At 45.2% G+C, this 17,224-nt stretch overlaps 1 protein-coding gene across 3 annotated transcripts in view; it reads left to right on the top strand.

Moving 5' to 3' along the window:
* LOC135054507 (oocyte zinc finger protein XlCOF7.1-like) overlaps positions 1-11,405 on the top strand; it is a 188,370-nt gene extending 176,965 nt beyond the window's left edge. For 2 of the 3 annotated variants that reach the window (XM_063957628.1, XM_063957627.1), the window contains exon 7: positions 10,418-11,405. In XM_063957628.1, coding sequence (XP_063813698.1) covers positions 10,418-11,325 — 908 coding nt within the window. In that variant the 3' untranslated portion in view covers positions 11,326-11,405. The remainder of the gene's footprint in view (positions 1-10,417) is intronic. The other variant, XM_063957629.1, reaches the window with a different exon arrangement.
* The last annotated feature ends 5,819 nt before the right edge of the window (positions 11,406-17,224 follow it).

Genomic DNA, 17,224 nt, shown 5'->3' with positions numbered 1-17,224 from the left:
CAGATGTGTCATCCGTTGCAACGGGACTAAGGAGGACATTGCCTAATTTATGATCCAGTCGTGAGCCTGCAAACAGGCTATTGTCTCTTGGAGATGCGTAACAGAGTTTCCTGAGACTGAGCCAGAATCAACAAGTCGTCTAAATATGGGAAAATCCTTGTTCCCTGATGACAAAGTTGAGCTGCCATCACCACCATAATCTTGGTATATACCCTTGGAGCTGTAGCCAGTCCAGTTGGTAGGGCCTGAAACTGTAAATGCTGTTGTAGGATAGCAAACCTGAGATAGAACTAATGGGAAGGTGCTATAGATACATAGAGGTAAGCATCCTGGATATCCAGGGACACCATTAAGTCTCCCGGCTCCATTGCCAGGACAATAGACCGTAGAGTTTCCATACGGAACCGATGCTTCCAGATGTATTTGTTCAGAGTCTTGAAATTGAGAATGGGTCGGTAGGATCCATTTGGTTTCTGAACTAGAAACAGGTTGGAATAGAAACCTGGTCCCCTTTGTGCAGTAGGAACCGGCATTATCACTCCTGACTGCAGTCATTTTTGCACTGCCACTTGTAGAGCCAGGGCCTTCGATTCCATTGGAGACAGACTGGTACAACAAAATCTTTGAGAAAGATTCTTCCTTAAGGAAAAAGCTTAGCCACAAGACACTGCTTCTTGCACCCAGGTATCTGTGGTGGAATTTTTCCAAACCTGTGCAAAAAGAAGTCCGCTCCAACCCTGGGGTCCCCCAGGTGCAGGCCCATGCCATCAAACTGACAGCTTGTCTTCTGGTTTAGAATCTGGGCATCTGGTTGACCATGTCTGTTTACCTTGTCCATTTCTGTTCCTAGTCTTACCAGAAAATGTCTGGCTGAGACTGTTTGCTGTAAGCCTTTCCTTTAGCTTTACCCTGGACCCAAAAGGGCCAGAAAGTCAGAAACTTGCGTTTAGTCTTGTATGTGATGGGAACCTTCATCTTTTTGGAGTCTGCTTCAGACACAAGAATATTATCTAATTCTGTACAAATATTTTCAACAAAAGGCAAAGATTCCAGAACCTTCTTGGATTCTGAGTCAGCCTTTCATGCACATAGCCAAATAGCTCTGCGAGCTGCTACTGAGTAAGCTACAGCCTGGCAAGCTACTATACTGATATCCAGGGCAGCTTCTTCCATAAAAGCAGCTGCCTGCTTTATACATGTAATATGGGATAACTGTTTTCTCGTAGCTGTTGAAACATCATCTTTCATCACTTCTGCCCAGCCTGCTACTACTTTAGTCACCCAGGCTGTGGCCATAGTTGGGCTAGTCACTGCCCCTGCTAAGGAAAAAACAGTCTTTAAATACCCCTAAATCCCTCTTTCAGTCCCATTGTTTAATGATGTTGAAGGCAGAGGTAATGTAGATTTGCACACAAGTTGAACTATCGGGGTAATTACAAGTTGATCGCAGCAGGAAAGTTTTTAGCAGTTGGGCAAAACCATGTGCACTGCAGGGGGTGTGTGGCAGATATAACATGTGCAGAGAGAGTTAGATTTTGGGTGTGGTGAGTTCAATCCGCAATCTAAATTGCAGTGTAAAAATAAAGCAACCAGTATTTACCCTGTACAGAAACAAAATAACCCACCCAAATCTAAATCTCTCTGCAAATGTTATATCTGCCCCCCCTGCAGTGCACATGGTTTTGCCCAACTGCTAAAAACTTTCCTGCTGCGATCAACTTGGAATTACCCCCTATATGCGCATCTAATTTGGGAGGAACCTCCCTTTTTTAAACAGTCCACAGTAGGAAAAGGAGAAAAAGAACCCACTATTTGGGAATCTTACATTTCTTACTGGGTGTAAGCCAAGCCTCCTGCATGATTTCCTTCAGTTGTTCTGAATTAGGAAACTCTGCTCTCTCTTACGTCCTAGAGGATGCTGGGGTCCATTTAGTACCAAGGGGTATAGACTGATCCTTTGGGAGCCACTGGCACTTTAAGAGTTTAATGGTTCTCTACTCCGCTGACAGGACACTGAGCTCCTGAGGGTGCTGATCGCAAGCCCACGAGGCGACCGCTCACTCCCACAGCACGGCCGCCACCCCCTAACAGAACCAGAAGAAAGAAGAGTGGTGAGTACAGCTCCGGCATCCCGGTTAGCAAGTTGCCAGCGGGTATGGCAGCACAAGGGTGGGAGTGCAGCTCTGACAGGCTGCGCTCCGGGGCGTCCTGAGTCAGCGCGATATTCCCTACACTGGTCATGCAGCAACAGGGGCTAATCCCCCTGTTAACACTAAAATCCTCAGGCCAGTATAAATTATTTGTGCGGGAAACCATGCACCATTACAAGGGGCGGGGCTTCCTCAGAGCGGATCCAGCACTCACCAGCGTCCTTATCGCCCTGCAGATCATAGGAACTAGGACGCTGACAGGGAGCGCTGCCCTCCACATCACTCCAGCTATACCTCTGCGGTACCAGGGTGTTATAGACAAGGGGGTGGGTGTTATATATGTACTAACTACCCTATTAAGGTTAGTTAGTCAGCGACAGGCTTTTATGATGATAACTGCCTACAGGGGCGCTGTGTGGCTGGCTGCTTATACTCTTTGACTCTTTGAAGGTACTCTGGGGGAAACTGTGTCTGACATTTTCCTGTGTGTGTGTGTGTGTGTGTGTGTGTGTGTGTGTGTGTGTGTATATCCACATTACCATGTCTAAGGACTCTGTGTCCTGTGCTGCAGAGTGTTTATCTTCTCCTGAGGAGTCTATTCCATGTACTCAGGACTGCAATGTGCTGTCTCAGCCTTCTGAATCCGAAGCCTCATGGGTGGATTCTTTAAGGGGAATGATATCCCAGATTTCAACAAGGATGTCACATACTGAGAAAGAGACGCAGGTTTTGAGACAATCTGTAGTGGGTTTGAAGTATTCAGCTCCCACTACTTCATCTAAAACCCCACCTACATACCCAAAAAAGCGTATACTTGCCCAGATAATGCAAGCTGACACTGATACCGACTCTGATACAGGGGACAGTGATGGGGATATGCAGGGGGTGATGCATCCCTTGCTAAAGGGGTGCAGCTAATGATTGAAGCCATTAGGGATGTTTTGCATATTTCTGAGAAGGTACCTGAACAATCAGAGGAATCTTATTTTACAGTAAATAAGAAATCCTCGCTTACCTTCCCTGCTTCTAAGGAGTTAAACTCCTTGTTTGAAAAATCCTGGCAAAACCCAGATAAAAAATTCAAGATCCCTAAAAGAATTCTCATTGCTTTCCCTTTCCCTGAAGAGGATAGGAAGAAGTGGGAAAACCCACCTATAGTAGACGCTTCTGTATCGAGGCTGTCTAAAAAGGTGATTTCAACTGTCTTAAAGGAGCCGGCTGACCGCAAGATTGAGACTACGCTCAAACTACTATACACTGCTACAGGCGTGGCGTTAAGGCCCACTATTGCTTGTGCGTGGATTTCTAAAGCCATAGTAAAGTGGTCAGGCACCTTACTAGAGGACTTAGATACTATGGATAGGAGTGACAGTGACTTGTTTTTACGTCACATACAGGATTCTGCAGGTTTCATGGTGGAGGCCATGAAGGACATTGGCCTGCTTAATGCAAGGGCTACTTCCATGGCAGTTTTAGCACGCATGGGACTCTTGCTACGCCAATGGACTGCGGACGCAGAATTAAAAAAAAGTGTGAAGAACCTGCCCTTCACAGGTCAGGCACTATTTAACGATGCGTTGATATGCAGAGTGACTGCGGGTAAGTCAACATTTCTTCCCTCCGCAGCAGCCCTGGCTAGGAAATCTTAACCTACGCCTACACTGCAGTCCTTTCGGACCGCAAAATGTAAACATCCAAACCCCCTCCCACCTTCTTTAGAGGAGGTCAGGGATAATCCAAAAAGCCTGTACCAACAGGTTCCCAGGAACAGAAACCAGGTTCTGCTTCCTCCAAATCTGTATATCGGGCAGGTGGGGGCGAGACTAAAAGACTTCAGTCACGTCTGGGCGTCATCATACCTAGACACCTGGGTGACTGATATTGTTACCTTAGGGGTACAGACTGGAGTTTCAAGAACTCCCACCTCACAGATTCTTCAAATCAGGCTTACCAACTTCGCTGACAGAAAGTGATATCCTACAGGAAGCCATTAAAAAATTGGTACAAACAAATGTAATTGTTCCAGTTCCACCTCTCTAAAAAACCAAGGTTTATTACTCAAACCTGTTTGTGGTACCAAAAACTGGATGGTTCGGTAAGGCCTATAACGGTAAGTCGTTGAACCCCTACTTGAGGGTTTTCCAATTCAAGATGGAGTCTCTGAGAGCGGTGATCTCAGGTCTGGAGGAGGGGGAATTCCTAGTATCCCTGGATATTAAGGATGCGTACCTTCACATTACGATCTGGCCGCCTCACCAGGCCCATCTACGTTTTGCACTACAAGACTGTCACTATCGGTTCCAGACATTACCATTTGGCCTCTCCACAGCACCGAGGGTATTCACCAAGGTCATGACGGCGATGATGTTCCTCCTACGCAAACAGGGAGTGAACATAAATTCCATTTCTGGACGTTCTGATGATAAAGGCATCTTCCAAGGAGAAGCTGTTGCACTCTCAACTACTCCAGGATCATGGGTGGATCCTAAACCTTCCAAAGTCTCATTTGGAACCGACAAGGAGACTGCCCTTCCTGGGAATGATACTCGACACGGAAGAGCAGCAGGTGTTTCTGCCTGTGGAGAAAGCGTTGGTGATCCAATCAATGGTCCAGGATGTCTTGAAAACTCCCAGGGTGTTGGTTCATCAGTGCATTCGCCTTCTGGGAAAGATGGTAGCCTCCTACGAGGCTCTACAGTACAGAAAGTTCCATGCACGGTTCTTCCAGCTGGATCTCCTGGACAAGTGGTCAGGATCACATCTTCACATGCACCAGCGGATACGCCTGTCCTCAAAAGCCAGAATTTCACTCCTCTGGTGGCTGCAAACTTCTCACCTACTCGAGGGCCGCAGGTTTGGGATTCAGAATTGGATTCTTCTAACCACGGATGCAAGCCTCAGAGGTTGGGGAGCAGTCACGCAGGGGGAAAATTTCCAAGGAAAGTGGTCAAGTCAGGAATCTCTCCTTCCAATAAACATTCTGAAACTAAGGGCCATATACAACGGCCTTCTACAAGCGGCGCACCTTCTACAAGATTAAGACGTTCGGGTTCAGTCGGACAACATCACAGCGGTGTCCTATATAAACAGGCAGGGCGGAACGAAGAGCAGGGCTACGATGTCAAAGAGGTAACAAGAATCCTCATCTGGGCAGGAAGGCACGCACTGTCAGCAATCTTCATTCCGGGAGTGGACATCTGGGAAGCAGGCTTCCTCAGCAGACACGATCTCCATCCAGGAGAATGGGGCCTCCACCCGGAGGTGTTCACAGAGGTATCAAGCCGATGGGGTGTACCTCAGATAGACTTGATGGCCTCTCGTCTCAACAAGAAGCTTCGGAGGTACTGTTCCAGGTCACGAGCAGTTGTAGTGGATCCCCTGGTAACTCCGTGGGTGTTCCAGTCGATGTACGTGTTCCCTCCACTTCCACTCATCCCAAGGATTCTCAAACTTCTAAAAAGAACAAGAGTTCAGGCGATCCTCATTGCTCCGGACTGGTCCATAAGGGCTTGGTTCAACTGGGACGTTTTCTCCTCTTTCTGCAAGAAGGTGCGGATGTGGGCCTACGCTTGGGCTCCATCAAGGTCCAGATTTCAGCCTTGTCCATTTTCTTCCAGAAACAATTTGCTGCTCTCCAAGGTTCTGACAGTCTTGAAGGGAGTTCTGCACAACCAACCACCCTTTGTTCCTCCTACGGCACCTTGGGATCTAAATGTGGTGCTGCAGTTTCTGCAATCAGACTGGTTCGAACCTTTACAGGAGGTGGACGTTAAGTTTCTTACTTGGAAGGCAGTCACACTGTTGGCATTGGCATCTGCTAGACGTGTGTCTGATGTGGAGGCATTATCGCACAAGAGCTACTTGATTTTCCATGAAGATAGAGCTGAGCTCAGAATGCGTCAGCAATTTCTTCCAAAGGTTGTGTCGGCTTTTCATATCAACCAGCCTATTGTGCCAGTGGCTACTGACACCTCGATTACCTCAAAGTTCCTGGATGTTGTGAGGGCTTTGAAAATATGTGAAGAGAACTGCTCGTCACAGGAAGTCAGACTCGCTATTTGTCCTTTATGATCCCAACAAGATTAGGTGTCCTGCTTCTAAGCAGACAATTTCTCGCTGGATCATTCCTACTATCCAGCATGCTTATTCTACAACAGGTTTGGCATGTCCAAAATCTGTTCAGGCCCACTCTACACGTAAGGTGGGTTCTACCTGGGTGGCTGCCCGGGGTGTCTCAACTATTCAGCTTTGCCGAGCAGCTACTTGGTCAGGGTCGAACACGTTTGCTAAGTTCTACAAGTTCAGTACTTTGGCCTCTGAGGACCTTAAGTTTGGTCAGTCTGTTCTGCAGGAACCTCAGCACTCTCACACCTGTACTGGGAGCTTTGGTACATCCCCATGATACTATATGGATCCCAGCATCCTCTAGGACTTAGTTTTAAAAACACAGGCTCTGCTGCCTCTTCAATTGACAAAATGGATTTAACAGCCTGAATTAAATCAGGTATATCCACTGATGAGGAGTGCTCCTTATCTCTAGAAGCAGATTCAGAATGGGAAGATTCAGCTTCATCACCTGAAGTATCATCTGATTCTGAAAATCGAGTAGACATCGAGGACGAAGCACCCTGTCTATCTGACTTCCCCTCCTTGGGCCTATCCGCTAAATTTTGCTGAAAAGCAGCTGAGGACTGATCTAACTCATATACTGGATGTGGCATAACCCATGTTGGGATGTTGCATGTAAGGGCTAAGTTGGAATACCATCCCTGGTACTGTAGCAGGTGTCATACGGTTTGCTAAGTTAGACAACGTCTGTGCAAAAGCTGCCCAGGGAGTTTCCTGTGACTGAAAAGGTCCCTGACTAGGTGCCGGTCTATTCAGAAGGTTTTTATGGAGACTAGAGCAATTTGCACACAAGTCCTCTTGTACCAGATCCTGGGCTGTAAACTCAGATTTGCAGGACAAACATGATATTAATGTAGGTACCTCGTCACTTTTGCCTTTCGTGGACATAGCAAAAATATTAACCACACCAGTGTAATATATGCATAAATGTGACCGTATTCACTTTAATACTCTAAAGTGAAATCAAATCAGATCCCACCTGCCTCGCACCAGCATTGAGGATCTGACAACACAAGGGACAGCTAACATATAACAGAGTTAGAGTCAGCAATCACACTAGCAATCGGTCTCAAAAACAAGAATGCATTAATATACACTGCTAGATAAGAACATTTCAACTACATAATACATATAAGTAGGTAGGAAGAACAATACTGCATTACCTTAAACCGGACACTGCACGTGTTCAGATGCACAGCTAATAATACAGCAGTTCACAATGCTCATTTGCATCAGGCACCTACTCGCTACTCGTACCGCCCAGGGTAGGTAGGAACTCAGTGCTGTATCACCTGCCTCAGAAAGAGCGGGATACAGGGAGACTTAAACCCCGCTTCCATGTGTGACCATGCCACAAACAAACGTCTGATAAACTCAGACGCACCAGTGTACCCCGCCGCACTATAACATAACAAAGCTTGTGGCTGCAAAAAAAATCTAGCAGCTCAACTGTACAACGTGACTGGCTCCTGCACCATGCAAAAAACTGAATTACCTGAGACAGGAGGCGGGCATATGCTGTCACCATCATATCCCAAGGTAGATCCTGTGGATCACTGTGGACCCTGATAGAGAACTTAGAGATTTTATTGCTCTATGTGTGATTTAAGGTTGTTTAATTTGTCTTTGTTCCACTACAAAAAAACTTTATAACACAGTTATAGGTAGAGCTATAAACAGCACCCAGGCATTATTACACTATTGGTTTACATCTAGTATACTTCATTGGTTTACATTTTATATACACAATCCATACCTCCCAACATGACCCATTCCAGGAGGGACAACATGCTCTCTACCTGGACTTCCCTCTTAATTTATGATCGCAATCACCTGGGTTTTTTTATCAATAAAATAGTTCAACACAGGTGACGCCAATCGTGTATTAAGAGGGAAGTCCAGGTAGAGAGCAATTTGTCCCTCCTTGAATGTCATGTTGGGAGGTAAGTACAATCTCATATATGCCTCCTCCCCCCCACCCCCCCCCCCCCCACCCCGGCTTAATCCGACCCTATATAGATAGATGCAAGCGTATGTTACATCACTACCTTTACTGCAGAGTAAAAAAACATTATATATCACTACCGCAACTAATAAATCCACATCAATATTAACATTGGTTTGAGAATTTACCATCATGACAGGAATTTACCATAACAGCCCCTACAAAGTCCCCAACCTTCACTGGCAGTTACCTCAGATCTGTCCAGTCTCACCCAGGGGCATTGGGCCTAATTCGGAGTTGATTGCAGCAGCAAATTTGTTAGCAGTTGGAAAAAAACATGGCCCTCATTCCGAGTTGTTCGCTCGCAAGCTGCTTTTAGCAGCTTTGCACACGCTAAGCCGCCGCCTACTGGGAGTGAATAGTAGAATTGCGAACGAAAGATTAGCAGAATTGCGAATAGAAACTTCTTAGCAGTTTCTGAGTAGCTCGAGACTTACTCCGCCATCAGTTCAGTCAGTTTCATTCCTGGTTTGCCGTCACAAACACTCCCAGCGTTCACCCAGACACTCCCCCGTTTCTTCAGACACTCCCGCGTTTTTCCCAGAAACGGCTGCGTTTTTTCGCACACACCCATAAAACGGACAGTTTCCGCCCAGAAACACCCACTTCCTGTCAATCACATTACGATCACCAGATCGAAGAAAAAAACCTTGTAATGCCGTGAGTAAAATACCTAACTTAATAGCAAATTTACTTGGCGCAGTGTATTGTATACAGCTGCTTTATATCCATCTGCATGCTGATTCCTTCAGGTACACACTACATCTCACTCCAGCGGTACAGCAGCTTTACCCACATGCTCAAGTCCTTCCCCAGCCAGGATCTCCCAAGATTTCTCCAGAACTGGGAGAGGTCAACCTCTCACCTCCAGTACAGTGCACAGAATGACTCAACCTCTGTTCCTCTCCTCCCCACTGCTGCCTGAGGTATGTGGAGCATGGCTATTGGTCAGGGGTCATGTAATTGATGATGTAATATTGGCAGGTCAGCCTTGTACACTGTGGCTGGATATTGCAGATGCCTACCGGGGGAAAGTTCTTCCTCCCACCCTAGTGTCTGCTGGGAATCAGCCTGACTGCCGGGCACCATTTAAGAATCTGCGAAGTTCCTGGCTAATTCCACTGAACCAAACAAAATAATCACCACAGTAACATGAGAACTGCAAGAATTAGGGACGGGCTGGTGTGTAGGTTGGAGTCCACAGTCCACGTGCTGAATTGTCACACACACATTATATATATATATATATATATATATATAGACAACAAGGTGAGTATAACGAAGGTAACAACAGTGGGTATGTTAACACCAGTAAAAACTTATCTGAAAAACCAGAGTAGCTAGATTCAGATGATGCTCCTTTCGATGTTCAATACATGTTAAAAAAGAAGAAGAAGAACGGACATAGTGTGTACTGTTTTTTTTGTGGAATATATCAAAATATATCACTGACACTGTAGTTTTAGGCTTAATTAGGGAAATAGCGTATTCCCAAATGTGCAGTCATTTGGGAATACGCTATTTCCCTAATTAAGCCTAAAACTACAGTGTCAGTGATATATTTTGATATATTCCCCAAAAAAAACAGTACACACTATGTCCGTTCTTCTTCTTTTTTAACATGTATTGAACATAAAAAGGAGCATCATCTGAATCTAGCTACTCTGGTTTTTCAGATAAGTTTTTACTGGTGTTAACATACCCACTGTTGTTACCTTCGTTATACTCACCTTGTTGTTTAAATCCACACTCTTGGGCGCTTATTTTCACCAATTCCTACAAATCCATATGTGTGCATGCCAAGCACATTTCTTTGTATTATAAGCTGCCACTCATAGTTTGAGAAGTGTTTTTTCTTTATATTGTATATTGAGACTTTATCTACACAAAGGGTTATTTTAACTTTAAGGTACAGAAAGCACATAGATACATCTAAGCGCCGTAGACTCTACTTCTATATATATATATATATATATATATATATATATATATATATATATATATAGTCTCTGTATATTGATGGTTTCCCAACATCTGCCCATGTGATGGCAATTTGGTGACATTTCACCATAGTCTGTATTGAAAAATGATAACTTTTGGACAAACGTTTTCCATATATGTATTTTATTCCCAGCAGATGGATGTAGCAGCCGGAATGTCTCAGAGGATCCTCTCACTATATTTCCAGATGGTAAAATAGAAGAAGAAAATGTCACCCAAGATTCTACGGAAGAAATCCCTCTTACCCCAGTTACACATCCGGAACATCACCATGCAGATATATCATCTGGTTCCTCTGATCCTGGGGAATGTGCTCCTGATATCTCTGATGCATCTGTTACAGCTCTGACAGTAGATACAGTGTGTCCCTCTACTATAGATGCTGAATGTTCAACACAGAGCACAGAGCCTGTTACCCATCAGCCAGGGAATAGGCCACTTCAATGTTCTCAGTTTGGGAAATGCTTTAGATATGAATCATTTTTATGTATACATCAGAGATATCACAAAGTTGAGAGGCTGTTTCCATGTTCTGAGTGTGGACAAAGTTATACAGAGAAATCAAATCTTGTTAGACACCAGAGAAGTCACACAGAGAGACGATTTCCATGTTCTGAGTGTGGGAAATGTTTTAGAGATAAATCAGTTCTTGTTAGACATCAGAGAAGTCACACAGGTGAGAGGCCATTTCCATGTTCTGAGTGTGGGAAATGTTTTACAAGGCCATCAAGTCTTTTTACACATCAGAGAAGTCACACAGGTGAGAACCCATTTCCATGCTCTGAGTGTGGGAAAGGTTTTGGACAGAAATCACATCTTGTTAGACATCAGAGAAGTCACACAGGTGAGAAGCCATTTCCATGTTCTGAGTGTGGGAAATGTTTTGGACAGAAATCATGTCTTGTTATACATCAGAGAAGTCACACAGGTGAGAAGCCATTTCCATGTCCTGAGTGTGGGAAATGTTTTACACAGAAATCATCTCTTGTTACACATCAGAGAAGTCACACAGGTGAGAAGCCATTTCCATGTCCTGAGTAAGTGGAATTACTCAGGAGGTACTTTGTGTGTTTGCAAGTGAGAATATTTTATTAAAAAATTAAACAGCATTGTGTGGCTCATTCAGGTGCAGTTTTTGCTGTTGCTATCTTGCCGTATGCAATTGCAAGTATAAGCTAATATGGGCAGATGCTAACTAAGCATAGGGGCGCCCAGTGCTGTTGCATTATTTCCGTCCAGCAGCGTATAATTGCTGATACATCGGTACCATCATTGCAAATTAGGCCATGTTGGAGAGTCTTGAGTGCCTCTGAAGATGCACAGGCTGAGCTGCTCTCCCAGGATGCTGAGGGCTCTCCAGTAGAAAATCAAAACAGGTTACCGTCCGTAGAAGAGGTTGGGAAGTTTGGGGGCACACTTTGTATAATATGTATAGAAAATGTTAAACTATAACTTATTCAGACCTGGGTAAAATATATAAAACTTTACTCACAATGCAACAACAAAAATAAATATTTTATGAAAAAATATTGTTTGCTGAGGGGTACGTCACTGGTGAGAAGTGAATGTGAAACGTACGTTTTAGGAAAAATATTGTTTGCTGAGGGGTACGTCACTGGTGAGAAAGTAAATGTGAAATGTACATTCAGTTCTAAGAGTCCTGTTTCATTCCCGGAGACACGTGAGCAAGTCTGCACTGTACACCTTCCCGCGAAGGTAACATCTTATCTACCATTCCCTTTTCTCTATCACACTGACCTCTCTATCCCAACGTCACTGCAATGTTATATTAGGAAACTAGTGTGGTGATTACTGTATGGCGGTGTGGTGATTGATTACTGTGTGGAGGTGCAGTGATTAGTGTATGGCAGTGTGATTACTTTATGGTGGTGTGATTACTGTATGACGGTGTGGTGATTACTGTGTGGCGGTGCAGTGATTACTGAGTGGCGGTTTAGTGATTACTGAGTGGCGGTGTAGTGATTACTGTGTGGCCGTGTGATTACTGTATGGCCGTGTGGTGATTACTGTATGGCAGTGTGATTACTTTATGGTGGTGTGATTACGGTGTGGCGATTACTTTATGGTGGTGCGATTATTGTATGACGGTGTGGTGATTACTGTGTGGCGGTGTGTTGATTATGGTGGTGTGGTGATTACTGTATGGCAGTGTGATTACTTTACGGTGGCGTGATTACTGTGTGGCGCTGTGGTGATTACTTTATGGTGGTGTGATTACTGTATGACGGTGGTGGTCATTACTATGTGGTTGTTAATGTGTGGCGGTGCGGTGATTACTGTATGGCAGTGTGATTACTGTGTGGTGGTGTGATTACTGTATGACGGTGTGGTGATTACTTTATGGCGTTGTAGTGATTACTGTATGGTGGTGTTGAATACTGTATGACGGTGTGGTGATTACTGTGTGGCGGTGTAGTCATTACTGTGTGGCCATGTCATTACTGCTGTATGGTGGTGTGGTGGTTACTTTAAGGTGGTGTGATTACTGTATGACGGTGTGGTGATTACTGTATGGTGGTGTGATTACTGTATGGCGGTGTGATTACTGTGTGGCGATTACTGTGTGGTTGTTACTGTATGGCAGTGTGATTACTGTATGGCTGTGGTGATTACTGTATGTCAGTGTGATTACTTTATGGTGGCGTGATTACTGTATGACGGTGTGGTGATTACTGTGTGGTTACTGTATGGCGGTGCGGTGATTACTGTATGGCGATGTGATTACTGTATGGCGATGTGATTACTGTATGACGGTGTGGTGATTACTGTATGGTGGTGTGGTGATTACTGTATGACGGTGTGGTGATTACTGTGTGGTTACTGTATGGCGGTGCGGTGATTACTGTATGGCAGTGTGATTACTGTGTGGCGGTGTGATCACTGTATGACGGTGTGGTGATTACTGTATGGTGGTGTGGTGATTACTGTATGGTGGTGTGATTACTGTATGACGGTGTGGTGATTACTGTGTGGTTACTGTATGGCGGTGCGGTGATTACTGTATGGCAGTGTGATTATTGTGTGGCGGTGTGATCACTGTATGGTGGTGTGGTGATTACTGTATGGTGGTGTGATTACTGTATGACGGTGTGGTGATTACTGTGTGGTTACTGTATGGCGGTGCAGTGATTACTGTATGGCAGTGTGATTACTGTGTGGCGGTGTGATCACTGTATGATGGTGTGGTGATTACTGTATGGTGGTGTGGTGATTACTTTATGGTGGTGTGATTACTGTATGGCAGTGTGACTACTGTATGGCGGTGTAGTGATTACTGCATGATGGTGTGGTGATTACTGTATGATGGTGTGATCACTGTATGACGGTGTGGTGATTACTGTATGGTGGTGTGGTGATTACTTTATGGTGGTGTGATTACTGTATGGCAGTGTGACTACTGTATGGCGGTGTAGTGATTACTGCATGATGGTGTGGTGATTACTGTATGATGGTGTGATCACTGTATGATGGTGTGGTGATTACTGTATGGTGTGGTGATTACTTTATGGCGGTGTGATTACTGTGTGGCAGTGTGAATACTGTATGGCGGTGTAGTGATTACTGTGTGGCCATGTCATTACTGCTACCACAAAATCAGAGATCTGTGTTTATAACCACAGAGCTTTAACACAAAATTATAGACATATGAAAATCACCATAACGTCCCTTAATGAAGGTTCCTGTGATGGAGTCCTCAAAGCGAATGTTTTGATGGAATTTCTCCAGAGTATAGTAACATGTAAGGGAATAAAAATAAAGACCAATGTGTAGTAGATTCCTTTTATGTATCCACAGTTCTTAGTGTATTTTTTATATGATAAAGAGGTGGCTTAGGAGCGTACCCCACTCACACTTTGATGAAGAAGCTATAAGCCCATCAAGGTTTCTTTGGCCAATGCTTGGCCTCGCCCACTTGAACTACGCCCGGCGTGATGTTTTAGGATGGTAATATATATAAATGAAGCGTACCCAAGAACTCACACTCGCAAGGTGGGTGTTAAACACATCAAGGTATCTTTAGTATGGAAAGGAGTGAAATATGGGTTCACTCAAGCGTACCCCAACTCCAGAGCCGTAACTAGGTGTGTGCTGATGGTGCCTTGCCCACAGCGAAAGTGCACTGAGGGCGCACCATCGACCATCACACCCGCTGCTAGCTCTGCCTCTGACTGCTGATGGCGGCGGCGCCGCCGCCTGTGTCCCGCGGACAGCGCTGCCGCCTGCATGCTGCTGAAGTTGCCGCCGCCGCAGGCCACCCGTGTCCTCTGTAGCCGCTGCCCACCTGTGTCTAGCTGAAGCCGCCGGCTTCAGCTGGACACAGGCGGGCGGGCGGACGGCGGCTTCAACTTCAGTTAAGAGGTTTTCAAGCCACAGCGCTGCGGCTTCACTGTATGACAGATGACATGACAGTCTGATGATGGCCCCGCGGCAGCCCGGCCCCCCTCCCCTGCAATTCGGGAGAGATGTCACGTGATGATGCCCACACTCTACTGCTGCACAGCGAGGAGCTCTAGACTCGAGCCTCTTGAACGTGGAAGCGACTGTGTGCTGCTGTGCTGTCTGGTAAGGTTAGTAAATATTTCACTGTTATGTAATATGTTACTGTCATTGTATCCAATGGTGGGAACTTTGCGGTCAGCGGTGAGGTTACTTTTGGTCAACCGCTGACCGCAAAGTTCCCACCATTGGATACAATGGAGCGCATAGGTGCAACATTGTATCTCTGCCGTGTGCAGCCTCACTGACACTACAGGAGCACACAGCCAATCAGGAGAGTGCCACGATGTGGCGCTCACTGATTGGCTGAAGGGGCCCTCTTTGACAGGAGTCAGGGGGGGTCCTGGCAGTCGGGGAAAGGGGTCCCATGTGTAATCATGGGACCCCTTTCAGTGCGTGGTCGGGTGTCCGGTTTTTTTTTGCCAAGTACGTGGATTACAAGCTCAGAAGAGGACCGATCTACACTGGATTTTTGTGAGTATAATTTTAATTTCAGGTAACCCATGGATTCTACTTGGAGAAGTGGGCCGACCCTCGTGTGAACATGGGTAAGTATGTGTGAATGTAGGTGTGCATGTATGTAATAAAGTACTTTCAAGGTGTGTGAGTTCTGTTTTTATTTGGGTATTTTTTTTGTAGTAGTACTACTACAGGTACCAGCGGGCCCGTTTTTCCACCGCATGCTGGTACTTGTGGTTCTCCAAGTACCAGCTTGCGGGGGAGGCTTGCTGAGACTTATAGTACTGCTACATAAAACAATATTCTATTCTTTTCACAAGGCTATCAGCCCCCCATCCGCAGCTTCGGGCTTCACCCCTGGCCCTTGGGTGGCTGGAGGGGGGGACCCCTTGATTTAAGGGGTTCCCACTCCAGGGTACCCCGGCCAAGGGTGACTAGTTTGTGATTTAATGTCAGGGCCGCAGGGACCTATATAAAAGTGTCCCCCGGCTGTGGCATTATCTATCTGACTAGTGGAGCCCGGTGCTGGTTCCAAAAATACGGGGGACCCCTACGCTTTTTGTCCCCCGTATTTTTGGCACCAGGACCAGGCGCAGAGCCCGGTGCTGGTTGTTAAAATATGGGGGAACCCCTGTCAATTTTTTCCCCATATTTTTGCAACCAGGACCGGCTCAAAGAGCCCGAGGCTGGTTGTGCTTAGGAGGGGGGACCCCATGCAATTTTTTTTTTAATTTTTAACACTTGAATTTTTTTTTAAAAGGTGCACAATGAAGCCCTGCACGGATCTCACAGATCCGGCCAGGATTCCTTGTGTTTTGTCAGGCAGTGTTTTACTCATCACTCCCGTAAAACACTGCCTGACATTACGAATCACATCGACATCGGAAAAAACGAATGTGGAAAACTCGGCAGCTTAGTAACTGACCGTATCAGGATTCAAAAAGTTGCAGTAAAATGCACCCGATACCATTCGAGTTCAAACACCCTTAAAAACGGATAAAACACGAATATTAGTCAATTTTGGCCTTTGTGTTAGAGATAGAGAGTTTTAGCTTTCAAGCTGTTTCTATCCTCCCAGATTGTAGCAAAGCAACACCAGAGGAAATTTTGAACCTTTTACATGACTGGAATCTAAGTTCTACATACCCCAATATCGATATAGCTCTGCGAATCTTCCTGAGTATTCCTGTAACCGTAGCATCTTGTGAATGTCTGTCCATTTTATAGTACACAGAAACTCCAATTCCCAGAATGCCCGGGACCCATAATTTCCGGCAGACGTGAATGTTTTTATTATAGTTTTGCCTATTCAGTGTCTCCACAGGATTGTAATAGATGTTTATAAGAATGTGAATGAGTAACAATGTGATCTGTTTGCTGTGAAAATGGCAAAGAGGATAAATACCACATAATAATAACCAATTCTAAGTAACTAAATTATGACATCACTTCCTGTTGAATTTCTATTGGGCACATGCCCTTTAAATATCAAGCAACTGCCACACTCCATTATGTCTTGATGAAGGCCCAGGCCAGGGCTGAAACGTGTTGACAACAGGAGTGTGAGTAGTAATTTACCTAATGGATATTTCAAACAAAAACTTTTCTGCTGCTTTGGAACTCTTAACCCCTTTGCCGATTTTTGCTGCTATTTTTCTATTTGTTTATTTTATGGATGGACTCCATTTTAAGTGTTCATGTTTGTGATTTTTATTAAATTTGTGTACCCCCCTGCTTCCACTTGAGGAGAGTGAGTTTCTTTGGGGAGCCAACATTACCACTTTATGAACACAGTCCGGGAAACAGAACTGAAAGATACCTTTATGGGAGTATCATCACACCGAGCACTGTGAGTTGGGGTACGCTTGGGTGGACCCATATTTCACTCCTTTCCATACTAAAGATACCTTGATGTGTTTAACACCCACGTTGCGAGTGTGAGTTCTTGGGTACGCTTCATTTA

This window comes from Pseudophryne corroboree, chromosome 3, assembly GCF_028390025.1.
Source record: "Pseudophryne corroboree isolate aPseCor3 chromosome 3, aPseCor3.hap2, whole genome shotgun sequence".
NCBI lineage: Eukaryota > Metazoa > Chordata > Amphibia > Anura > Myobatrachidae > Pseudophryne > Pseudophryne corroboree.
Note: the sequence above shows the minus strand (reverse complement) of the source record. Positions and strands in the feature narration are given on the sequence as shown.